Source organism: Pan paniscus, chromosome 1, assembly GCF_029289425.2.
Source record: "Pan paniscus chromosome 1, NHGRI_mPanPan1-v2.0_pri, whole genome shotgun sequence".
NCBI classification, from domain to species: domain Eukaryota; kingdom Metazoa; phylum Chordata; class Mammalia; order Primates; family Hominidae; genus Pan; species Pan paniscus.
The window spans coordinates 133018614-133045798 of record NC_073249.2 but is presented as its reverse complement, the minus strand read 5'-3'; the positions used below and the strand labels follow the sequence as shown (position 1 = coordinate 133045798).

General features: G+C 44.6%; 1 protein-coding gene across 1 annotated transcript in view; it reads right to left on the bottom strand.

Annotated features, from left to right (window-relative positions):
* Nucleotides 1–16423: 16423 nt before the first annotated feature.
* The window catches only part of ABCA4 (ATP binding cassette subfamily A member 4), a 128400-nt gene continuing 117638 nt past the window's right edge, over nucleotides 16424–27185 (bottom strand). The window contains exons 45-50 of the mRNA XM_034931458.3: nucleotides 25503–25637; nucleotides 24649–24752; nucleotides 24483–24575; nucleotides 21504–21753; nucleotides 19747–19833; nucleotides 16424–16875 (exon numbers count right to left, since the gene is read on the bottom strand). Of these exons, the coding sequence (XP_034787349.3) occupies nucleotides 16870–16875; nucleotides 19747–19833; nucleotides 21504–21753; nucleotides 24483–24575; nucleotides 24649–24752; nucleotides 25503–25637 (675 nt within the window). The 3' untranslated portion in view covers nucleotides 16424–16869. The remainder of the gene's footprint in view (nucleotides 16876–19746; nucleotides 19834–21503; nucleotides 21754–24482; nucleotides 24576–24648; nucleotides 24753–25502; nucleotides 25638–27185) is intronic.

Here is a 27185-nt window from a genome sequence, read left to right as displayed (position 1 = left end):
GATACTTTCCATAGCATTGTCTAACTTTGGGAGAGATGAGACTCTTGCTTTGGAGGAAGCATGGGAAGATGAGACAGATGGTGGGTGCTGATAGGACCTGGAATTTGGTGTGAGCAGGTTGTGAGTAACAAGAAGAGATAACATCACCTAGCCTTCTGTGCTGTCAGCCAGCGTCAGCCACCCAGCCTGGGTTTCTGACCATTCCCAGTATCCCCAGGTTATAAGAAGGCAGTCGCTACAAAAACCCACATACAAAATATTTATCAGTGAATTTATCAGTATTGGCTGCAGGAAGCTAGACTACATTAATCAGGGTGAGGTCAGCTCTAGGAGGTGCTTTCATTGACATTTCAGGGGTAAATAGCTGACAGGACCTGAACCCAAATTCCCCTGGGTCTTTTGTTAACCAAATGAGCACAGGTTCCATCCTGTCAGGAGCTTCTGCAGCCTTGGCTAGACCAGACAGGGATCTATTCCAGGCTCTAGCCCCTAGCTGTGTCCTCCAGAATCCATAAGCCCATCAATGGACCTGGGGCCCCAGGGCTTTCATGCTTTCACAACCAGCACACCTCCTTGTCTTGGGTTTTGGGCTACAAAAGAGGCAAAACAAAGCAGTCCAGGACCACTCAGACATGGCCTTCCCAGTGGCCTCTCTTCTCAGGAGACTGTCACTCTCAGAGCCCACTCTGAGCTTTGCAGCCCCTGGGCAACAGAAGGTTACGGGAGGATTATCAAAGGATTAGGGGGCTCTGCTGAGTAAGCATGTACAGGGTGCTTTCTGCAAGAGTGATTTTTCTGAAACAGTCCTGATCATGCCACCCCTCTATAACTCCATGTCTCCTACAGCTGTGTTTGGAAAAGTGTCACCCAACCATCCCCTGCATCAAACTCACCCTGGGAAGGGAGGGATTATCAACCTACAGACTCCTGGGTCCACTCTCTGGCCATTGAATCTGAATTTCTGCATGCAGGGTTCAGGAGCCTACAGTTAAAACAAGCTCTCCTTGTGATTTTATGTTCATGAAAGTGTAAGAGTCAAAGTACACCACAAGCTAAAATCCAAATGGCTTAGCATGGAGTACAAGGTGCACCAGCACATAGCTTGACTGGTTTCTATCTTTCCTGGAAGCACCTACCAAACACACATCTCCCCACTTCTAGCCATACTGATGCATCTCAGAGAACTTGCCAGGGTCTCTCTATCACTCCCATGCTGCTCCCATTCTTAGAGTACTCTCTCTACCATTCCCCTCCTCTCCTTACTCTTCCCCCTTGTTATTCTGTTAGTCTTCTTAACAGTGAGTTTAGTCATCATCTCCTTTGGCTCAGGCATGCCTCCACTTCCTCCCTCTTAGTGAAACTCACCCTGAATCATAACACTGGATATTTGCCTTTCTCCCCATGGGACATTGAGCCCTGCAAGATTGGGAATTGTGTCTTGTCCTTGGTTTCTCAGTGCACTCTATGCTTCTCGACCCATAGTAGGGGCTCAGAAACAGGTGAGAGCTAACAAAGATCTTCAGTTAGAGATACCAGAGCTTTGAGTCTATTTGGGTTGGTATGTCTTCTTAACAAAACCTGAATATTGTTGGTTTTAAATTCTGGTCGCTAAAGGACAATAAAATTAATAAAAGAAATAAACCCAAGATATGAGATTAACTGTGTACATTTAACTAAAGATTAAGTTAGGTATAACATACGGAACAAATTACAAATAGAGGTACCACCACAGTATGGCCCTGTTCTAACTCTGCAAAACCACCCACCTGAGGCTGGGGTTGGACTGGTGGGGGTGGCAGATGGGTGGGCTACCACTGGGAGTGAGGGAACCCAGGGCCTGAAACTAAGACATGTACCTCACCCCAGGACTTTGAAGGAGAAAGGAGAGAGGTCTGAGTGGGCATTTGTCGGCGTACTAAGGGTCAGTGCTCCTAAAATCAAGTAAAAACCATACCAAGTCTTAAAGGTAGGAATTAGAGTAGGGGCCACAAACAACACCATCAGTGAGGGTCAGGGGTCAGACAAAAACTGGGCCAAGAATGGGGAAGAGTTTGGGAAAGGTATAGCTGGTATGCTCCCACCAGCTCTTGGGAGGCTTGGCAGGCTCTGCCATGAGGCTTTATAATGAAGGCCTTGTTTTGGGCTGTCAACCAGAGGGAAGTTGTGGGTGCTGGTGAGTGTTCATGGCAATAGATACCTATGGAAGGGTGGGCATGTGGGCATGGTAGGCAGGAACTCCTTGATAAGATTCTCCCCAGTCTCCTCTCTCTGCTATTAACCAAGGCTTTCATGGCTTAAAAACAGGCCAGCACCCCTCCCTCTGCTCTGGTCAACCATATGTAGCCCCTTTTTCATCTCTTGCTCTCCAAAATAAACTCAGATCACGAAATGGTGCGCCCATGAGTTTGCACGTTTGAAACTTTATTAACACTCCTGAAGTTCTTTCTTTTTGCAGAGGCCTCTGATAGAAGATGCAGTTTCCCTAAACAGCCAGCTTCTGTTACCTTGGCAGACCTTTCAACCTTAGCCTGACAAGAAGCTTGTGTCGGCCTCCCTGTGTTAACTGTCTTTTTTCAGAATCCCAGGGTGTGTCAGCAGCAGAGTGTTTATTCCAAATGGCTAACCATGCATGTTTCTTTAGCTTTCTTACATCCTTTTGTTTTATTATTTTCAGCTTGGCCTGTATTTGCCATTTTTTTCCACTTCATCAAAAGGTTGAATGAAAGGATGTCTATTCATCAGATTTCCATGGAACCATGCCATTAGGGAGTATCATGAAGGCAAGTTGTCCTGGCTCCCCACCTCCGTCCTGGCCCCGCTGCTCTCTGCTTGGCTGTGTATGCACAGCCCTGCGGGTGCCTGCCTCCAGGTGGGAACCACTCCCGGGCTCTCTGCATATGGCTTCAGCATTGTTTCAACCCCCTTCTCCATCCTACCTTGTTGTTACAGTCCCAAGATTTGTTTCTCACTAGTGTTTTAGGTCCTGCAACTGCACTGTGTTTTTGAGAAGAGAGTCTGACATGTATACGCAGTACATGCCATTTGGCCTTTGCTTGATACCTGTCTGCTCCTCTGCTGTTCTTTTTAATTAAAAGGGAGAGAGGTATGTATGCGGGCTGGAGCAGGACTGGGGCCGTTAAGACTTGAGCCTGGTCCTGGCTCTGGCATTCAGTTTCCCTCTGACCTCAGGCAAGTTCCCTAAACCTTGGCTTTTTTATGGGCTTTAGTGAGTAGCCTGGCTGTTTCTTGGAAAACATGTTAAATATGTTGAAAATGCTAAATATTGAAAATACTTTCTCAGCTGCATCCTTTGGCAAATTCCAGATTCCTTCCTATCCCTCTTTGGTTTTGCAAGGTCCAAGGTCAGATATCCTAGTTTCCCTCTGCCTAAGCCTCTTCAGTTAGCTGGCCCAGTTTTCAGGGAAATAGGAATATGAGGCATAGACATTCATTAATTGTAGCTGTTAAAATTCCCAAGCAAATCCAAGTAGAATGTGGTTATGAAAGCCAAGGCCTGTTGCCAAAGAAAGATGTGTGTGTGTGCACGTGCATGTGCGTGCATTGTGGGATGTGTGCTTGTTATATAACTTCTGATCCTTGATCCCTGGATGTTATCCAGTGAGTAGCTGGTTGGATTTGGGGCTTAACATGGCTTGGGAGCTGTTTGGAGCCTTGGTGGGAACTAGATGACTCTGTGTTGTCTCAATCCTGCTGTGTAAATAGTCTCTTTCCCTGATCCATCTGCCACAGCCCAGCTGCTTTTCAGCTCCAGTGATCCTGCTTACTGATTCTCCTAGAGACAGAGATCTGAATGGTCGGTGAGGAGCCCATCCCAGGCTGGCAGGAAGGATTCTGGGCACTCTGGGGACATCTTTAATGGACTGTACCGTAAGATATTTTCAGTGTGGGACTTCCAAGCTTGCTCTGTCAAGGAACTTTAACATCCTTTGCAGCTGCTTGAGTTCTCTGGAGAGAGCTGTCTGTCCCACCTGAGCTGAGTTCCCTTCCCCCTCTAAGCTAAGCTCCTTCCTCAGAGCTGACCCAGGGCCCACTGCTGCCGCCAGTGCACAGGGGCCTGCAGGCCTGTTACAGCATTGGCTTAGTCTGGAAGGTGATATATCTGGCTGTTGTATGAATAAAAAATAGTATTTTCATCCTATCACTTAAGTTACCCAAGCTCAGCTGCTGTAGCCAGAGACCCTCACTAACTTGGGCCACCTAGTGGTCCGAGGGGACTGTGCTGCAGTCCTGCTCCACACAAACGCTCAGGGACCCAGAGTCCTTCCATCTTGTGACTCTGCTATCCTGAGTCCTTGAGGCTGTTTCCATGGTCGAAACTGGGTTACCATAAATCCGCATGTCATATGGCAGAGTCGGGGAAGACAGCGTGGAGGGGCAATGCTTCTTGGACTTTGGACACATCCTTTCTACTCTGTTCTGCTGGAGAAAACTTAGTGACAAGGCCACACCTTACTATGAGCTTGAGAAATGTAGCTCTTACCTGGGCGACCACCCACCAACTTATTACTCTGTTACTGTGGAAAAAGAAAAGAATGGATTTGGATGCATAGCTAGCGGCCTCCCTACATTCCATCCTTATAAATCATTCAGATACTTTTTGAATTGTGAATTCAAAGCCTGTTGTCAGCCGGCTTCAAGGGTATGTGGCCTGTTTAGTTGCACAGGATTCTACACTCATAGGGCTCTGCATTTGATTTAATGCTCTGTTACTGCCTTCTTGAAAGTCTAATTTTTTTAACAAGGTGACCACATTTTCATTTTGCACTGGGCCCCACAGATTACGTAGCCCATTCTGTCTGCTCTTTCCCAAATTGACATTTTTGTTCTACCCAATTCAGTATTTAATGAAAATACATTTTGTAGCAAGAAACCATGAAAGATCATGTGAGGGATGCAAAGATGAGTAAAATTCAATATCAGAGATCTTGCAGTCCAGTAGGGAGATGGGAGAAGTGAAGTAAGTTGTCATTCAGAAGAGTTGTGCACGTATGGCTGTGAATATTCACGGGAATGAAGGCAGCTTCTGCTTGATGGTGATGTTGGCAGGGGTGGTGGCTGGTGGTGTGAGATATTTGCTCTGGGTAGAATATTTTAATTTTTATTTCTATTTATTTAATATATTGTAAAATATTTGTAGAGATGGTGTCTTGCCATGTTGCCCAGGTTGATCTCAAACTCCTGGGTTCAGGTGATTCTCCCAAAGTGCTGGGATTACAGGCATGAGCCACAGTGCCCAGCAGGGATATAATATTTTTAAAGGAACCATTTCAAGCATATAAAAATATAGAGAATAATCTTTAAAATATCTGTGTGCCCACCACTTTTTTTTGTCAATTCTTAACGTATTGCCATGTTTGTGTCACATATTTTTAAGAAATTTAAATATTACAGATACAGTTGAGCTTCCTTTGTAGCTCTCTCTGATCTCATCCCCTTCTTTCCCCACCTAGGAACAGACAATCACTTCCTGAACTTGGTGTTGATAATCCTCATGCATGTCACAATATTTTTTTTTTACTATATACACATGTATCTATAATATTTAGTATTTTACATGTTTTAAATTTTATAAAAATTGCACCATACTTCACTTATTAATTCAGCAAATACCTTATTGTTTAAATAATTTCAACTTTTATTTTACATTTAAAAAGTATATGTGCAGGTTTATTACATGGGTGTATTGTGTGATGCTGAGGCTTAGGGTATGATTGATCACATCACCCAGGTGGTGAGCATAGTATCCAATAGTTAGTTTTTCAACCCTTTCTCCCTTCCCTATCTGCCCCCTCTAGTAGTCCTCAGTGTCTATTATTATTATTGCCATCTTTATGTCCATGAGTACCCAATGTTTAGCTCCCACTTATAAATGAGAACATGTGGTTTTGGTTTTCTTTTGCTTTTTAATTTTCTTAAGATATTGGCCTCCAGCTGCATTCATGTTGCTGCCGAGGACATAATTTTGTTCTTTTTTATGGCTTCATAGTATTCCATGGTGTGTATATATATATATATATATATATATATATCACATTTTCTTTATCCAGTCTACTGTTGATGGGCATCTAGGTTGGTTCCATGTCTTTGCTATTATAAATAGTGCTGCAGTGAACATATGTGTGCATGTGTCTTTTTGGTACAACGACTTATTTTCTTTTGAGAAATAAATCATTCTGGATGATTTATTGGGACTGCTGGGCCAAATGGTAGTTCTAAGTTCTTTGTGAAATCCACAGTTGCTGAACTAACTTACATTCCCACCAACGGTGTATAAGTGTTTCCTTTTTTCCAGTCTCACCAGCATTTATTGTTTTTTGATTTTGTAACGATAGCCATTCCGACTGGTGCGAGATGGTATCTACTTGTGATTTTGATTTGCATTTCTCTGATGATTAGTGATATTGAACGTTCTTTCACGTGTTTGTTGGCTGCTTGTATGTCTTCTTTTGAGAAGTGTCTGTTCATGTCTTTTGCTCACTTTTTAATGGGATTGTTTTTTGCTTGTTGAATTAAGTTCCTTATAAGTTCTGTGTATTACACTTTTGTCAGACGCATAGTTTGTGAATTTTTTCTCCCATTCTGTAGGTTGTCTGTTTACTCTGTTGACAGTTTCTTTTGCTGTATAGAATTTCTTTAATTTAATTAGATCTCACTTGCCAATTTTTGTTTTTGATGCAATTGCTTTTGAGGACTTAGTTATAAGTTATTTACCAAGGCCGAAGTCCAGAATGGTGTTTCCCAGGTAGGAAGTACTTTATTGAGTAACTACTATGGCCAAGTATTGTTTTAGGCATTGGAGATACAGCCATAAAAAATAAATGAAAATTTATTCTCTGTATTCCAGAGGGGCAGAGAGACAATAAGCAAGATAAATAAATAAAAACGTGTTATGTGACAAAGTGACAACTACTAACAATATAAGAAAAGGCAGAGAAGGGAATATGACATGAGGATGGCTGTAGAGGAAATCAAATTTTCCTTAGAGTGGCCATGGAAGATCTTGCTGCCATTATATATTTTTACTAACATTATATTTTGAGACTTACCCATTTCTAGTTCATTTTCATTACTACATAACATCCATTGCATGAACAGGTCATACTTTATTTACTCATTTTCTCTTGATTAGCATTCAGATTGTTTTTAATATTTTGCTTTTATAAACGAGGCTGCAAGGAACACACCTGAGCATCTCCTCCTGTGCACATGTCCAGTTTCTCTAAGACAGAGTAGACCTAGGAGAAAGGTTTGGGCCAGTGGACATGTACATCTTTAACTTAACCAGATGTTGTCAAATGCTGTCCAAACTGGTCCTATCCATGGACACTCTGCAGTAAATGGTTATCATAGCAGACCCGAAGCTGCTGTTTTTAGAAGGGCCTGCTTGCAAGGCTAGCCCTTAGCTGGCATCTGGGAACTTGGGTTTCTGGAGTGTTCCTATTGTTCTGTAATGAATAAGCATGGCTTACTGTGCCTAGACTGTGCAAACAATGTGGTTCATGCTGAGCCCTTCCTTTCCTCCTGGGAGTCTGGAATTTTGAAACATGCTAGTTAAAGTGTGCTTATGTGACACAATAAAAACCTTGGGTGCCAACTCTCTAATGGGCTTCTCTGGGCAGAAGCATCACATACCTGTTGCTGCATTTTCACCACTGGGAAATGAATGTACTCTATGTGATCCCTCATGGGAGGGGGAAAGCATACAGGAGCCTATGCATGGATCCCACCAGATCCTTTCCATGTTTTCTTCCCTTATGATCCAGCTGTATATTCTTACTCCATTGCTGTAATACATCTTAGACATGAGTACAATTGTATGCTGAATCTTCTAAGTCCCTCTAGCATATCTCTGAACATGTCTTGTGAGTCCCTCTAGTATATGCATCTCTGAACATGAGGGTGGTCTTGGGGACCCTCTTCACACATGCCCACTAGTAGGGAGAGTTCCCAATTCATGATGATGACAGATTTGGTAGCATTCATCTTTCTGATTTTTGCCAACCTAATAGGTGTGAAATAGTATCCCGTTGTTATTTGGATTTTTATTTCCTTGATTACTAGTGAGGCTGTGCATCTTTTCACATGCTTAGTGACTATCTGAGTTTCCCCTTCTGTGAAGTGTCTATTTGTATTCTTTGCTCATTTGTCTTTTGGGTTATTTGTCTTTTTTACATCTATCAGAATACTAATTCTTTGTTCATTATGTACACTGAAAATAATTTCTTCCTGTCTGCAGTCTGTCTTTATTTTTTAGAGTGTGTTTTGTTTTGTGGATGTTTTTCATTTTAATGTGCTCAAATTGATGAATCTTTTCCCCTACGGAGTGTGCGTGTGTGTGTGTGTGCGTCTGTGTGTGTATGTGTATGCGCACACGCGCATGTTTTGTTATGTGTCTTTGGAGAGGCTGTATGGAGTAGTGAGTAAGAATATAAGCTCTGGAGCCAGACCATGTGGGTTTAAATCCCAGCCCCATGGCTTACTGTGCAGTTTCAGTCAAGTTTACCTCTTTGGGTTTCCATCCATTTATCTGTCAAATGGAGATAATCACAGTTCCTGCTTATTAGGTAGTTGTAAGGATTATGTAATTAAATATATAAAGTGCTTGAAACAGTCCCTGGGACATAGTTGACTCATTAGTGCCATGAGTCCCTGGCACTCATTAAGTGTTAGCAACCAACATTATTAAGAAAACTTTTCTTATCTCAACATAATGAAAACAGTATCTTATGTTTTCTTCTAAGGATTTTCCACTTTGGTTTTTCAAAAGTGGTCTTGGGCACTCTTCTTTTCCCTCTTCTGTTTCCTTTCTTTCTGAGTAAATCATTCTTTTTTTTTTTTTTTTTTGAGACAGAGTCTCGCTCTGTTGCCCAGGCTAGGGTGCAGTGCCCTGATCTTGGCTCACTGCAAGCTCCACCTCCTGGGTTCACGCCATTCTCCTGCCTCAGCCTCCCAAGTAGCTGGGGCTACAGGTGCCCGCCACCACACCTGGCTAATTTTTTGTATTTTTAGTAGAGACGGGGTTTCACTGTGTTAGCCAGGATGGTCTCGATCTCCTGACCTCGTGATCCACCCACCTAGGCCTCCCAAAGTGCTGGGATTACAGGCGTGAGCCACCATGCCCAGCCGAGTAAATCATTCTTAAGGCTCTTAGGTGTTGGGGAGCCGGGTAGGTGCCCAGGTAGGGCTGAGGGGAGCCTCAGGGGCCGTGAGCAGGTGTAAGAGCCCAGGCGAGGCAAGGAGGGCGTCTGTGTAGGAAGGTGGCCTGGTGTGGAAACCAGACCCCAGTCAGGGTGAGGAGGGTATCTATGTGCTGGAGTGGCCCAGGGTGGGGAGTCAGAGCCTGAGCAGCGGGGGAAGTGTGAGTGTCAGAACCCCGGTAGTGTCAGGTGAGATTCTTGTTGGGGAAGGTAGGCAGGAGGACAATGGTGGAGATGGGAGATGTGTTATATCCAGAGGGATCGATCATATAAGTAAATGTGTGTATAAATATCTTAAAGATATTGGGAGCCAATTTTTAAGGGAAGGGAGCTGAAAATGTGGAAAGAAAAAAATGAAAGTAAATGCTGTGATGTATTGGAATTGGAGGTATCAGCATAACCTCACGATTGTTGATGTATACATTAATATATAGAGAAATAAATATAGATATGACTGTATATATATCTATTCTCTATCTATACATATGTACATACATACATACATACATATTCTCTAATTGTCCACTAAGAGAGCCTAGATGTTGGCTTCTGAATAGTGTTTTCCCTAAAAAGAACCAGGGCCCTTGGGGAAATGGGTGATTCCAGATTGGGAAATGGCAAGATAAACCTGGAATATCTTGTTGTGCCAGAAAGCAGGTAAGTGCTCAAAGAATGATGTGAAACACATCAAAAGGACACAAGAGCCATTTGATGGATTTCTACTAGCTAAATAAGAGAAAAATTGGACATTAAGTTAAATAGTAAAGAATTAAACCCATTGAATAAAATAGGAAGCCATGAATTCATAAATAAATACGTATAAATAAATAAAATTCTTGTTAATTACAAAGGAAAAGAGAATCATCTTATGGAAGCCTGCAGACACCTCCGTAATCAAGTGATTAAAGTGAACATCATTAGTAATGGGTCAAATTGAAATTGCACGCCATCTAATAGGATGCAATGAAATGAAAGAACACAGTATCGCTTCTGAGATATTCCTGCCAAAGATACATAACATAAATCTCATTATGAGGAAACATCAAACAGGCCCACATTGAAGAACACTAAAAAATAACTGACCTGTCATCGTTAAAAGACTGAGGAGCTGTTCCAAACTAAAGGAGATCAAAAAGACCTGTCAACTCAATGCAACATGTGATTCTGAACTGGATCCTTTTGCTATAAAGGAGGAGGTTATTGGGATAATTGTTGAGACTTGAATGGGGTCTGAGGATTAGATGGTAGTGATGTTAATTTACTGCTGTTGGAGGTTGTATTGTGATCATGCAGGAGAATGCACTTGTTTGTAGGAAATATACAAACTATACAAACTGTGAGGCTTCAGGTTGGCAGTTTTTTGTCAAATGATTGAAGAGAAAATTCTATTATACTTGCAACTTTCTTGTAAATTTGTGATTGTTTCACAATTTAAAAATTATTACATAAAAATGACTTCTTATTTTTTAAAAAGAATACTTTAATCCACTTGGAGTTTATCTTTGTGTATGCTGTGAGATAGAACTAACTTAATTTTTTAAATACTTTCATGTAGATAACTAGTTGTTAACACTGAATACAAAATTGAAAAGTGATATTCTAGGGAGGGGGGAGAGAATAATTAAAGACAAGGACAGGAAAATGAGGGTTGAATTTAGGGGTTTTGTTTGGCTAGACTGTAGCTCATATGTGGACTGGCAAGGGGTCAAGCTGGAAGGGTAAGTTGGGGCCAAATCATAAAAGGCCTTTAATGTCAAAGTAAGGATTTTGCACTTAACTCTGCAGTTTATAGGAACCATTGAGAACTTAAGTGAATGATCCTTTTGGGAAGACTTCCCTACTCCTCCCACTTCCTGCTAGTTGTGTGTGCTTCTTTTGGGCTCCTATAATTCATTCATTCATATTTTCTCAATCTCTCTCTCCTCCTCTTTCCTTCTCCTTCTCCCATCCCGTCTCCCTCCCTTTCCCTACTAAATTGACCTCATCTATTTCTGAGACAACTTCCCAACCAGAGTGGTGTTGGGGACTTTTATTGTATGTGGCAGTTAGCACAGTGCCTGGCTAATAGTAAGTGTTCAATCGTGGTTACCAAACAGACCTCAGGAAATGAATTTTAAGAAGCAGAGTAGTATCAGTGGATGTGGGAGAGGCCATGCCAGGCTTGGAGCTGGAACATCACCCAGGCAGGAAGTAATAAAGGCCTCTATCAGAGAAAGGACAGTGATAAAAGAAAGGCAAAATGGGTATTTGGGAATGACCTTGTGGTGTTGGAAGCTGTATTTTGGCAAGTGGTAGAATACAGGGGGTGAAGAAGGTGGAAGAGAAGGAGTCTGAGGTTTTTTTTTTTAAGCCTCTTAGGACAGGAGAAGAGTCATGCCTACAATTGAAACAGGAAAATTAATCAGTTCAGGATCTCAGAAAGTGAGGACAATTAAAGTAACAAAAAGTGTAACATTACCTTATAATTGCTTACCATCCTGTAGTTTTCAAAGTTCATCATCTACACCTTTATAGTGATAAATACCATTGAACACTCCAAAATAGGGAATCCTCTCCAAAGTAGGGACTACGAATACATTGGGACTTCCTGGCTCTTCCCTGACATTTTTGCCCAAGAGCCCACATTTTAAAAGTGATCAACCTACTGACCTTGCTATTTTGTTTCTATAGAGCTCCCTAGACATTTAGTTGAGGGAACAATTATGAATGTTTGGAGCTGAGCCCTCAGGCTCCTGCTGGTTTAGGTGGGACTTGATGCTGTACCTATAAGACATCTTGTTACATGAAGTGGGGCTGATGGGGGAAGCAGGTAAAAACCCAGGCTTATTACACCTTCCTGCAGGCTGGCTGCTGTCAGCTGTTGATTTAGTTCAACGAAGATCTAAAATTACAGTTTCTGAGCTTAAAATTGTCCCCATTCTCTGACCTTCAACTTATCTTTCAACATCTGCTGTCCCAGCTAAACTGGAGTTACTTGCAGTTCCTACTATAAAACAGAAAATGGAACAAGTGGCAATGGGTGGGTGGGGGGGGTCCTTAAAAGGCACCTGAAGCTGTCTCTGATGTCCCTTAACATTAATCTGTTTACTTGCTAGAACAGGGGTGGGCACAGTATGGCTTGTGAGCCAAACCCAGCCTTGCCCATTCCTTACATGTTGTCTATAGCTGCTTCCGTGAACCACAGCCAAGTTGAGTAGTTGAAACCAGAGGCTGTATGACTTGCAAAGTCTGAAATAGTCACTATCCAGCACTTTACAGAAAAAAAAAAATGTGCTGACTGATGCATTAGAATGTTAACACCGTGAAAGCAGAGGCTGTGTCTTGTTCTCTTTGTCCCCAGAATATGGAGTAGTGGATGCTTTTTTACCTTCTTCTGCAATGTTTCCTCTCTCCTCTCCTTTCCCCCTTACTCTTTTGCTTTTTGGCAACTGTTAGAGTATGAATGTGGCAATCAGTATTGTTCAAGACCAAAGAGGCTACCTAGCTCTTCTGGAAAACAAGAATTGCACCAGGGCTAGGCTGTGTGCCTGGAATGCCGTCTGACCAGGTGCTGTGCAGTGTCTTATGGATGAAATGTGCCCCCTGAAACTCACCATGACTCAAGACTGTGGGATTTGGCTACAATAATCTGTGGTCTCTTATGAAATGTACTAAAGTATAAAACCAAGAAGAAGGCTTGGGTCTGGGCAAAGCATGTCTTATGGGATGTGCACATCTGAGCCTGGACATCAGGCAGCTGCTCAGGAAGCTGAGTGTGTGTCATGGTGAGCTGCAGGAAGGGCCCTGAGTAGAATGCTTTGGGGGGTCCTCATGCCATTTATGTCTCAATACTTAAAGTTACAAACGAAGCTAACAAACTGCTAAATAACCACCTTCATAATGACCTGGGTTCAAATGTCAGCTTCTTGGCATCCTTGGAGTTCCACACTGGCCTGTGGTGGTGCACAGCCCACTGCCCCATGGCTCGCTCCCCTTTTCTTCCTTGCCGTTTTCCCAAGTGGCCTCGTGTGCCATGGATGGACACTAGCCTGCACGATCCGGGACCAGCCTTGACTCAGCTCACACAGGCCCTAGAAGTGAGCTTTAGATCATTTGGACAGGGAATTGCAGAGTTCTGGGTCCAGTGGGCATGCCCCCTGGGACCTGTGGATGCTTAGCCCTGGGAGAATGCAGTCACTTAAGGAGGACGGCAGTGGAGTGGGGCTGCAGGGAAGGCTGGATGGCCTGCCAAGCCATTGAATTTTTCTGGAATGTGCTTTTCATTTTCTATTAAAACAGTGCAAACAAAACAATCCCACAAAGGCTTAATTTGTGAATACTGAGGTATTTTCCAACTCTACAAGCCTATGGCTTTATGAATCTGAAAATTCCAGTATCTATGCTTTCCCCAACTTGATGATCGCCTTGGACAAAATGTGGAGCAATCCTCCCCTGTTGTCATCAGGAGTCATGAACTGTTAAGCTCAGGGCACCTGCTCAGGCATTGAAATGCTGCATTGAGGAAACCAAGCCCCAGGTGGCCGGAGTCCATGGGCTGAGTCCTTCTGGTGCCTGAAACAGCCACCTCACAAGGGTGAGGCTGCTGTATTTCTAGAGGAAGAGCCTCCTCCCTTGCCCCATAGTCCCCGCAGGCCGGCTGGGGCAGAACTTCCTCCTCACTGGCCACAGTGAAGGTGCCCAGGATGTCACAGAGACCCTGTGCCCCAAGCCCAGAGCTTTGCCGATGGGTTCTCTGCCCCACTTTTCTCTTCCTGTCTCTTCAGGAGAGCTAGAGTGGGCTTTTCACTCAGCTTGAAAGAGATTTCTCTTTTTATCCCAGCTATTCCAAAATCTTGAGCTCCCCAAAGAACTGGAAACTTAGAAATTCTGGCAGCACATCATATGCCTGTAGCGTCTCTTGAGTGGCCATGTTTTCTGAACTGACTCTCTCCATTTCCTCCTCCTTTTCCTCCATTTCCTCAATAATTTCCCTTATTAACAGACTGAGGCATCTTTCAGTAGAGTCACACATTCTCAGGAGATCTGGGCCAAGCTTCCAGCTTCAGCCCTCCTCAAACCCAAGCAAGCTGTGGCTTTGCCACCTCCTCCTTGCTTTGTGGCTGTTTGTTTGTTTGTTTGTTTTGACAGAGTCTCACTCTGTTGCCAGGCTGCAGTGCAGTGGCACGATCTCAGCTCACTGTGACCTCTGCCTCTCGGGTTCAAGCAATTCTCCTGCCTCAGCCTCCTGAGTAGCTGGGATTACAGGCACCCACCACCACGCCTGGTTAATTTTCTTTCTTTTTTTTTTTTTTTTGTATTTTAGTAGAGACGGGCTTTCACCACATTGGCCAGCTGGTCTCGAACTCCTGAGCTCAGGCAATCCGCCCGCCTCGGCCTCCCAAAGTGCTAGGATTAGACGTGAGCCACCGCGCCCGGCCTGTGGCTGTTTTTAAAGCACGGCATCCTCCTGCTCCACTTGCCCTTTGCTGCTTTTTGGAGGCATCATTTTCTTGGACCCAATTCTTTTCTGTCTATTTTTCTTGCTGAGTTTTCATAGTTTGCTGGGTTTTCAGTTTGGTGGGTATTAGTTGAACATTTTCTGTGTGCCAGGAGCTGGAAAAAAACAGGATGAAAAGACACAGCCCTCAGGTGTAGTGGAGACAAAAGGTAAACTGAGATTTTTCCTTAAGGGGGTGTGCAGATTTTACCTGCATTGACTCTTCCCAGTTCATGATGCCTTTCTGAAACCCTCACAGCCAAACAGAATGGCTGCTAAACCACCTCCCCTACGTAGTCTTTTTTTTCTTTTCTTTTCCTAAGCAGCCCCGAAGAGTGTAGTCTTCTTTCCTGTGATATTGCAGTTGCTAATTTAAATTATGAAACCAGCCAGGGTGCAGCAGTGTGATGCAAGCAGTGTGCTGGGCTTTCCCAACCTCTATCCTAGCCCTAGCTAAAATGGTCTTACAGTTTTGATCCTTGGTAAGTTAAAAGAAAAAGTCAACACCAGATGAGGCTGCGGGGTTACCAAAGTAGTTTTATAGTCTCTATGGGCAGTTGTTTGCCTAGCATCTAGAAGGTGCAAAGTGGCAAGCCAGGAGGTGTGCAGGACTTAAAGTTGTGTAGCCCTTGCCCTCTGTCAGCCTCTAAACAAGCACAAGACACTTCTTGCTGAAACAAAAATTTTAGCACCTTGTGCTCACTTTCTTCCTCATCCTCTTCTCAGCAACAGTTCCTGGGCCTCAGCATCTCTCCCCTTTTCCTCTTCCCTCACCCCGACTCCGGAGTCTATCCTCAGTATAATGAAAGCATGTTTACGACGAAGCCCATCTCTAGGTCATGGAGGGGAGACTGCCCTGACAAGGAAACCCACTTGTTCTCCTCATCCACAGTCTCTGGAAATGTTTGGTTTAAAATGATTATTTTCTGAATCTTGGTGAGCATTTATGTGAACTAGATGTCCATCTTCATTCCTTTTTATTTATTTATTTATTTTTAGATGGAGTCTTGCTCTGTCGCCCAGGCTGGAGTGCAGTGGCACAATCTCGGCTGACTGCAACCTCTGCCTCCTGGGTTCAAGCGATTCTCCTGCCTCAGCCTCCCGACTAGCTGGGACTACAGGCATGTGCCACCATGCTCAGCTAATTTTTCATAGTTTTAGTAGACATGGGGTCTCACTGTGTTAGTCAGGATGGTCTCGATCTTCTGATCTTGTGATCTGCCCACCTCAGGCTCCCAAAGTGCTGGGATTACAGGCGTGAGCTACTGCGCCCGGCCTTCATTCCCTTCTAACACCACTGCAGAAGATGCACATGGTAGCACTGCAGAAAAGGCACAGCAGCATGAGAATGAGGTCCTGACCTCTTCAAATGGTTACAAAGTCCTGTTGGGTCTCACGTCCAACCAAGGACCAACTCTCGCCTGTCCATGCCTCTTTGTCTCCTGTCCTAATTACACTTGTGAGGTAAACACTCAAATAAGCTGGGCAAACAGACATGAAACTTAAAGTCAGTAATACCCAGCTGACAATGGATAATGTTTACAGGCATTACTAGTTGGGTGTTTTCTTCAAACTCTACAAAGACTTGACATGGAACATTAAGACTAGTCCATTCACTTCCAACCTAGTGTTGCAGAATCTTGCCAGAATGAGCAGTCCTGAGGCAGTAACACTCACAGAAGTGCATGGGACTGACAAGGAGCTATGCACCCACCTAAAGAATGTCTAAAACTATACTAGGTGGGGCACACCAGGGAGACTGTGAATTAGGATAGTTTGTGATGAATGCATTTGCATTTTATTTTTCCATGAAAATCACACACAACGCAGACACACAGACAAACATAAAGAAAAGCAGATATGCTTGAAATGAGAGCAATATGGAGGCCAAAGCTGCTAGTGGGATGGCCCGGGGTTTCTAGTTCTGGGGTCTGGAGAAGGATTTTGTATTTGTTTGGTTTCACCATCAGGTGTTCCAGGTGAGCAAGTCAGTTTCGGTTTCCTTCTGAAAGACCTCTTTCTGAATTCGCTGCACGCTCCTCGTGTGTTTGTTTTCTGCTGCAGTGGGGTCATTTACGCTGGCCAGTCCATTTGGATGACCATATGGGCACAGGCTCCTGCGCCTCCAGCTGCCCAGAGTTCCTTTCTGGCTGCAGGAACGAGTGGTGTGAAAGATCAGTCCTGTGGAAGGAGATCACATGGACTCGTGTCATCTTGGTTTTCTGAGATGCTGTACTACTTTTAGATTTCAAAAGCTAAACAGTTGTCAATCAATTTCTGAAGGGCACTCAGCTGAGGGCACTGTGATTCTGTCAGATCACCCAGGTTATGGGCCATCTTTCTCTCCTTCTCTATGAAATCTATGAATCAGGTCTCCCTGGTTCTAAGATCCAGGCATTTGTTACAAAGACACACATACGAGATGTGTGCATACATGCTTACATCCTGGGGGGAAGCTACACCCATGGTGCTGTTTCCAAGGGCTCTTACAGGGTCTTTTGGGGCTTTTTTAGCTTAAGAAAGTTACCATTATCTTAAAAGCCAAGAAATCCTAATTTAGGTCAGCCCTGAGGTATAGAATTCCCTTGACCACTTCCTGTAGGGGTGGCCCTGGGAAGCATGAAAGTATGACTAGGGGAGGGGAGAGATGAGAGCTGGAGTGCAGGATATTAGGCTCCAGATCAAAGCTTGGGCTTTGATTAATAAAGATGTCCATGTTCCTTGAGAAGCGGACACCAAGGTGACCTTTTTAACTGGAGAGATACTGTCTCCAGTTATAAAGTGTGGGTTGAATTCCTGAACCAATGCCCGCTGTGGGGCTGGGGTAGTGTGGGCGAGGAGGGGACTGGACAAAGGCCTGACCAGTCTAGACGAAATGTGGTTTATCCCATTATCTGATTTAAAATCACACATCCTCTTAAGAGGATGACTAACACAGTTCTTAGGGCTGAGAACAGGATTTGAGGTGGTGCGAGGATCCCCATCAAGGCTGAGGGTACTTCAGAAACTTCTGAAACTAACACAAAGATATGAGTTATATGGGGGAACTGGAACAGTGTAAGAATAAGGATTAGAAATTGATCTGAGTTGTTCCTAATTTGGGAATGCACATGCGATGGTCACATAATTATTAACCTATTTAGGATGTTTCTAAGTTGTCTGATCATCTGTCACTACTTAATCTATTAACACCTTGACCCGCACTGGTTTTAATAACAGAGTATAAGATTGCATAAGACCTTATCCCAAAACATGTTTTCCAGGATGGAGTCCTTTGGAGAGTAAAAATGTTCTTGGTAAGCAAACGCTGATTTCTAGAGAAATATCTGTGTGGTCCTGGCTCACAATTTGGAGTTGTAATGCCAATGGCCAGATGAACCTCCTGAAGTTCTCACATTTGCTTAGGAGCAAGTTGTAAATTCTCTCTAAAACTTCTTGAGAGAAATTGCCTTTTTCTTGTTTGAAGAATACTTTAAAGGAAATTATTTTGAAGTGGTATAATGTAAACAATAATATACTTACTATTATTTCATGACAGACATATACAATGCTATATGAAAGAATTTTTGCAAACCTTTGTAAAGATAGTATGTTGTAAAGTCAGAATTAGGTTTTGGATGAAAATTATCAGAAAAATATGCCAATAAGTGTGTTGCAGGTTTTCTAATCTTTGTGAATAAAAATGTAAAAAACACAATAGAAAAATGATCTCATCCAATAAGGGATAAAAGTTTGGAATTAACTGCTGTAGATCATAGAACATCAGCACCCCTGATGTTCTGCCTGGCCCAGAGGTGATGTGGTGGGATTAGTCCTTTAAGAGGGAACATGCCAGGCAGGGGTGGGGAGACCATTGGTAATTCTGGGAAACAATTTTGCTACCCAATTCTATATTCTGAGTTACAGAGTTATAAAAAGGATTTGCAACTGCAAGTGGTTTTTAAAAATAATTTTCAACTGATGTCAACAGCAATCACCAGATCTATAAATGGGAATCAGTGGCTGGAAGATCTCAGTAAAAGCAAACTTTCTGTAACTAAAGGAGCCTTTACTTAGGCATTTCTGGGCCCTCTGGCAGGTAAGGGGTGGGAAGACAAAGCCAGTTTTGCCAAGTAGCCATTAGGTCTCTGCTGGTCAAGAGGAAGGGAAAAAATTCATCACAAGCACTGCTTTAGACAGCAGTGTTTCAATCATTAGCTGTATTTGGTTTTTCTTGCAATCCAGAAACTGGGCAGAATAAAAACTTTATGGGGAAATAAGGTTTTTGCATATCCTTGCTTCTTGATTTGATTTGATTTACTCTCCAGGTAAGTCAGAAGAAAGTGGCTAATTCATCCCTCTACAATCCCAGGCTTAAGCCAAGGCATTGGGATGCTGGTGCCTCCTCCAGTACTTGCTCTAGCTCTCTCCTTCTTGGGTGGTGTGCTCCTTACATGGGGCACTGTGCCAGGGCAGGAACCTACAAGCACCTATTCCAAGAGTTATCACAAGCCAGGAGACATACCTCCTATTGCTTCTTTCTCCATCTTCTTGTAATTTTTATAAAGAATAAAGAGCCCTCTTCCTACAACAGATGCTATTCCTTGATCTAACCAAATGTGTCTGACACTGAAATGATGTGCCAGTTAAGTCCCTTCCCTTGAAACTCAAACACATGTCCAGACATAGATGTCAAGCACCCAAAACATTCTAATATTCTCTATTACCTTCTCTGCTCCTTATTCCCCAAATCCAAGCTTTTTTGCTGTAAGCAAAAACATGGGAAAGTTCTTTTCAGAAATGCTCTCCCATGCTATCCAGATGGTTTCCTGATTACAATAGGAACCCCTACAACTACTGAATGAAAAGTTCTTCAGCACAGAACACACAGTGGCAGGGACTTAGCAAGGATGTGATGAGGATGTGGTGGGGACTTGGTAGGGACCATGGTATGGGTGGGGCTCTCTGTAGGAGGCATATCTGAGCCTTGGAGCAACTCAAGCCCAATGAACCAGCTGGGCTCTGAGCCGAGGAGCTGCCTCAAGCTGTGGACTGCATAAGCAGCAGGGGTACCTGGCCTTGTCGACTGGCTCCAGCAGCTCGAGGGTGCAGAGGGAGGTCATGAATTTCAGTCTGCTGTTTAGCAAAATTTACAAACACCTGGAGGTAAGAGAAGAGCGAGATTAGGTAGATATTTCCAGGAAAACAGCACCCTACACCCACCTACCCACTTTGCTCTCTATTTTCCACAGTTCACATACAGCCCTGCTGGTATGGCTTGTGTCCTACCCGGGGGAGGCTGGCCCACTCACAGAAGCCTGGCCACCACTGCCCTGGTCAGAGCTAGCTTCTTAGACTAGACTCCTGAGTGATGCCACAGGAGTTCCTGCTGGAGGACTCAAGGGACTTGGGCACCAGACATTGGGGTAATCAAGGCAAGGCAGATTCTCAGCTAGCAGCATCCTAATAACTAAAAAAAAAGGTAATTGATCCCTGTTCAGCTCCTCATTGAGTGTGCAGGTGGCTCCTGCTCGTGTCTCCCTCTGCTTAATGCTGATGAGAAGGTGCAGGTGAGCCAGATCCTCAGGGGTTAAATGGAGACTTCTGTTTCCACTGCTTTACTGAACTGTCTCTAAAGATGTTTATTTTAAAACAAACATATATAAAAACACAAAACCCAGAAACAACCCAAATGTCTATCAATCAATGAATGAATAGATGGATGAACAAAATGTAGCACATATACGTACAAAGGAATATTATTCGGCCTGAAAAAGGAAGGAAATTCTGGCACATGATACAACACGGATGAACCTTGAGGACATTATGCTAAGTCCTCGCATAATAAGCCAGACACAAAAGGACAAACACTGTATGATTCCGCTTATATGAGGTATCTATAGTAGTCAGAGCCTTAGAGACAGAAAGTAGAACAGTAGTTGCCAAGGGCGAGGGGGGCAGTAAGTGGTGAGTTAGTGTTTAATGGGCACAGATTTTCACTGAAGCAAGATGAAAGAGTTCTATCGGGGATGGTGGTAACGGTTGCACAACAATGTAAATGTACTTAGTACCACTGCACTGTGCACTTACACATGGTTGACATGGTCAATTTTATGTTATTATATTTTACCGCAATAAAAAATGTGATTACATCTTTAAAAACCACACATGGAATGCACGTTTATCAAAACTCACTAAACTGTACATTTAAAATAGGTGTTTTTGTTTTGTTTTGCTTTTTTGAGACAGGGGCTTGCTCTGTCACCCAGACTAGAGTGCAGTGGTATGAACACAGCTCATTGCAGCCTTGACCTCCTGGGCTCCAGCAATCTTCCTTCCTCAACCTCCCATGTAGATGGGACCACAGGCATGCCCCACCACGCCTGGCTAATTTTCTGATTTTTTTTTTTTTTTTTTTCTGTAGAGACAAAGTCTCACTTTGTTGCATGGGCCTGTCTTAAACTCCTGGGCTCAAGTGATCCTCCTGCCTTGGCCTCCCAAAGAACCTGTGTTTCATCGTATGTTAATTACACATCAATAAAGCTGATTTGAAGGAAAAACCACCACCACAAACAAGCAAGAATGAAATAACACACCATAGCATCACAGGGAAGGAAAATGTAAAAAAAAGAATCAATGAAGTTTCCTGATGACTAAAAAATATTGTTAGAAAACAATTTCTGATATATCAGCTTTTACCCCAATAAACAGAGGGCAAGAGTTTGTTAAAAATCGGGAATGTTATGCCTCCCTCTTATGGCAATTCCAACCCACACTGGGTGTTCTGGACCAGTCTTTGCTCAGCTCTCGGTGCCCCAGGGCCAACTTGCCTGGTCCAGTGTGGTCTGTGTGACTGAGTACTCCTCGATGAGCAGGCTGTCCTTGTGGGATAGGAGGAGCTGGAAGATCCTCGCCAGGGAGGAGGAGGAGACCTGGAACTGGAGCATGTTGTAGTGCCTCTCCCTCTGCACACTGCCTGGGAAGTTCCCCTGGAAGAACTGCTCCACAGGGTTCAGGTCAGGAAGCAGGTCGTCCTTCGGGGATTTGATCTTCATTGTGACGATATAGCCGTCTCCAAATCTAGGGGATGCACACAGTGCAGGACAGGCCTCTGTTAGTGGTTGGGCCTAAGGTAATCCCAAAATAAGGAGTAGACTCATCAGAAATTTTGGGGATTAAGCCCAGCTTGGTGGCTCACACCTGAAATCCCAGCAATTTGGGAGGTAGAGGTGGGAGGATCACTTGAGCTCAGGAATGTAAGATAAGCCTGGGCAACAAGAAGGACCCTGTCTCTACGAAAATTAGCAGGGCATGGTGGCACATGCCTGTGGTCCCAGCTACTTGGGAGGCTGAGGCGGGAGGATCACTTGAGCATAGGAGGTCAAGGCTACAGTGAGCCATGATCATGCCACTGCACTCCAGCCTGGGTGACAGAGTGAGACCCTGTCTCAAAAAAACCGAAAAACAAGAAACAAACCCAAACAAGAACAACAAAAAAAGAAATACTGGGGATTAAAGGCCCATACCATAGACCTGTGTACATACTGAAAACTAGGAGAGAAAAACCATGGTAGTCCCTGGAGAAATCATTTGATACCAGTTTTTAGAGATCAAATGTCTGCATGGTAATGTGGGATAATCGTACTTGCTGAAGTCAAAGGTAGTTTTATTTATTTTATTTATTTTATTTTATGTTATGTTATGTTATGCTATTTTATTTTATTTTATTTGAGACAGTCTCACCGTTGCCCAGGCTGGAGTACAGTGGCGTGATCTTGGCTCACTGCAACCTCCGCCTCCTGGGTTCAAGCAATTCTCCTGTCTCAGTTTCCTGAGAGGCTGGAACTACAGGCACCTGCCACCACACTCGGCTAATTTTTTTTTTTTTTTTTTTTGTATTTTTAGTAGAGACAGGGTTTCACTATGTTGGCCAGGCTGGTCTTAAACTCCTGACCTCAAGTGATCCGCCCGCCTTGGCCTCCCAAAGTGCTGGGATTACAGGCATGAGCCACCACGCCCGGCCTATTTTATTTTTTGAGACAGAGTCTTGCTGTTTCGCCCAGGCTGGAGTGCAGTGGTGTGATCTCGATTCACTGCAACCTCTGCCTTCTGAGTTCAAGCAATTCTTGTGCCTCAGTTTCCCGAGTAGGTGGGATTACAGGTGCATACCACCGTGCCCATCTAACTTTTGTATTTTTAGTAGAGACAGGGTTTCACCGTGTTGGCCAGGCTGGTCTCGAACTCCTGACCTCAAGTGATCCACCTGCCTCAGCTTCCCAAAGTGATAGGATTACAGGTGTGAGCCACTGCACCTGGCCGTCAAAGGTAGTTTTAGCCCAGTGTGGGGATCCCAAGACTGCCCATAAAGACACGTGGACCAGTGCATACTGAGTGGTGGTAAGGGCTGATGGGCCAGGTGGGAGCAAAGGCTCGGGAAGGCAGCACTTCCCTGAGGAAGCTTCCTGAAACAATGGAGCTGCTAGGGCTCGGGCCATTGGTGCTTTCTTTCTCCTTCAGCAGGATGGCTGGTTACCCTCACTTGGATGAGGGATGGTCCACCAGAGAGTGTGTGCACGGCTAGCGGGTGTCAGTACCCTATGCCCTGGTATCCTGTGTCAGTCATAACTGACTCCAAAGCTTCCTCCACAGTCTAGGGCTGTTCTCCTCTGCAGTAAGATGCAGAGGAGAAAGGCTGTTTACCTTTCAGCTCCAGAAAACTCACCATCCCTCCACACAGGGAACACTCCCCTCTCACCCCCTCTATCATGGAGATATTGAGGAGTTAGAGGGAAAGGAATAGGAGAACTTCCCTTTCTCCAGCAGTTGGACACAGGAAGTTGCTGACACAGGTCTGGTGACCTGACATGCTGCTATTTCTATAGATATCTATGCAGTGTCCAAGTTGTAGTTGCTCAATAAATCATGGGTCAAACGTCCACTTGCCACAAGCAGCTAATCTATTAGACCTTTCTCTCAATTATTTATCTGCTCTGACACATATGAAAGGATGACATCTTCTGTGTAACACCCTCCTGTGGGTGCATGAGGATTATGCACCTCAGCATAGATAAGGTGGGTTATGTGCTGTTCCTCCCACCAACCAGCTTAGTGACTTATATTCTGAGCTCTTAATAAGTGTTTGTTAAATAAATGAGTAATTGTAACTCTGCTCTTTTCTAGGTTATAAAGCATATCAGAATGTGAATGAGCATGGCAATATGCTGATAATCTTAAACTGTTAGCTTTGGCATGCAAACTCTTAATAATAAGGAATTATCTACAATAGTTTACAATGTGTGGGTACAGGATAAGGATAATCCTATTCAAGATTACTGGCATTGTTGGTTTGTCATATAACAGATGGTCTTTTTTCAAACTCAAAAGCATACAATATTCTAAAAACAAAGATGGGTCCTCAAGTCAGTTGGTCTCCTAACCATTCCTACATTGGAGTGGACTCTTAGTAAATAGGCCACAGGTCCCGGATCTGTTGGGATAAGTGGTGGAATATTGAGGCAGTGGTAGCGGCCCTCCCTCATCCCAGCCAGGCTCTGCATGCATCCTGATCAGACGCCCCATCCAGAGACTTGGGCGAGTCTTCGACCACAGGAAATTAGGCCAATATAGAGGAGTTTCTTATCAGCATGATGGCCTTCTCCATCTGCTGCTGGAGAATGAGGCCCAGCCACCACCTGCCTCTGCCCCAGGGGATGACGGAGCAGCAGGACTCTTCCAAGTGTCAATGGAGAACACAGGATCCAGGTGGATCCACAGAAGGCAACAAGGGGCACGCCCAACCATCTGCTTACTTGGACTTGAGATGCTGAATGGTACCCATACATCGAAAGGCGCCCTTTACCATGATGGCCAGCCGGGTACACAGCGCCTCACATTCTTCCATGCTGTGGGGCAGGAGAGAGGAGGTGAGCAGGAGAGGATTCCCACCCACCTTCCCCAGCCCTGGGAATCTCTTGCCTGTGGGATGTGAGGACCACAGCCCTCCCTTCTCTGATGATGCTCACGATGACGTTCCACAGCATGCGGCGTGCCTGGGGGTCCATCCCTGTGGTGGGCTCGTCCTGGGGGGTGGAGAGAAGGTTGGGGGCACAGGCTGGGAGCTGGCCCTTCTGATTACTGCTTCCCCCTGGGCTGGCTCCCCTGTGGAGGATGAGCTGACAGAAGGCGCACACAGTCACTCCCCTCACTTGAGCAAGACGGGTACCCTGGTGTAGGGTACGGAAGGCAGGAGGTGGATCCAAGAGTAAAGAAGCGTGGCGTCCATCCTGGGCCCATTTCAGCCCACGAGGGGATTAAAGTGGATTAAGGCAATGACAGAATTCTCCTCAAAAAAAGAAAATCCTGCAATTACATTTGTCAGAAGGCAGGGAGGTCACTCAGGTCACTTCCTTGGTTCCCGCTATGTCCTGTGCCCTCATGATCCTTGGGCTGCGTGGGCATGGCCTCAGGCCTGGCCTGGCTCGGCTCAGGAGCCTTTGACCCAGCTCAGTGCTCCTGTATGGGGACCAGACACCGACAGGCCGCAGAATGGGCTGATCTTCCCGGCTGTGAGCCGATGGCCCCACAGGAGACATCCTGGGAACGCAGGATGTGCGCAGTCCCAAGTCAAGGCTGTGCCATGACTTGTTTTTCTCCAGAGCTGTGTGAACCAAACACTGGGCTGATCGCTCAAAATGAGCAACACAGGAAACAGTCCAGACTAAAGCCAAACTGCTGCAGTTTCTAAATCTGCCGACCCATAACCTATTTCCCCAACCCAAGAGACCCAGCACTTGGTTTAAGCCCTTGGTGCGGCCCAAGCCCGCAGTTACCAGCAGCACCAGCGGTGGGCAGCCAATGAGTGCGATGGCTGTGGAGAGTTTCCGCTTGTTGCCCCCACTGTACGTGCCAGCCAGGCAGTCGGCGTAGACAGTCAGGCCCAGGCTCTTAATACTCCAGTTTGCAACCTAGGGAAGAGAAAGAAATGCCATTTGGAGAAGACAAGCAAACACCCCAAACCTCCCCCAGTTCAAAGCCTTGGGCTCCCAGATCTCACGCCTCCAGAATGAAATCCCCAGCTAGGCTGAAACAGGCTCCTGCTGGCTCCTGTCCTCTGGCATGTGCTTCAGGCGCCAGACAGGGGCTCTTTCACTCTGTGTCTTGGATCCCAGGGTGGCCTAGTCTGCTCAGCATCTGTTGGGTGTAGCCCCCTGGGAAATGGACTTCAGCCTTACAAAGAGCAAGACAGTGGGTCTCGCCCAGCGTCCTGGACCATGGCTAGCAGTGGAGGAGGAACGCTCTGTTTGAGAAGATGGTGAGTCCCAGACCTGTTGATCCCACCCGTCAAGAGGGTTACACCCAAAGCCTTGTGCATCCGACACATACCTATGGAGCACTGACCATACGCCAGGCACTGAACCAGGCACTGGGGAACAATGTGAACACAGCCATTGCTGCTGTCCTCAGACTGCGGGGAGGTGGCAGTCAAAATAAACAGAATACTGGCAGATCGTGACAGTGCTGTGAGGGAACGATGACAGAGACACCAGGTGTGTGTGCACATGCGCAGGAGGGGATCTAGGGAAGCCACTGGAGACAAGCTCACCATGCTTCTGCCTTCTGTACTAGTCCCCCGTGCCTGGAATGTTCCTCTCTAGGTGTGCACGTGGCTCCTTCTCTCACCTCTAGTTCTTCATTCAGGTTCTCTCCTCTGCAGGCTCTCCCTGGGCCACCCTACCTCAAAGTGCAAACCCTGCCCCAGCAGTTCCTCCCTGCATTAATTTTCCCTGAGGACTTTTCACTCTCTAATGTACTGGATATTTTACCTATTTAGCTATAGATCGTCTATCCCTCCCACAGAATGTAAGCTCCATTTTTAACTTTTTATTTGGAAATAGTTTCAAACTCACACAAACATATAGGAATAAAAATAGTTCATAGAATTATTAACTAATAAACCCTTCTCTCTCTCACACACACAATTTTTTGTGACCCATTTGAGGGTAAGTTACTCATCACAGCCCTTCACTCCTAAATACTTCAGGGCACATTTCCTAAGAATAGAGATCTTGTCTTACATAACCACAGTACATTATCAATGTCAGTAAACTTAATGTTATGATACATTTACCTAATCTACTGTTCATAGTTCAGTTTTGTCAGTTGGTCCAATAATATCCTTCTATCATTTTTTTCTCTTCTGCACAAGATGTAGTCTATTGTCTGTTATTCAGTCATTATGCGTGTTTAGCCTCCTGCGATCAGAGATATTTCCATAGCTCTTTCTTTGTCTTTTATGACTCTTATATTTTTGAAGAATACAGTCTCCTTTTTTTTTTTAAGGAATATTCCTTCTTTGGAGCTTGTCAGATGTTTCCTCATGATAAGATTCAGGTTACATATCTACAATCTGAACTCTACATAAGTGAAATCGTGTCCTTCACAGGGTATCACATCTCGGGGAATGAGATGTCCATCTGCCCCTTATGGTTAATTTTGATCACCCAGTTAAGGTG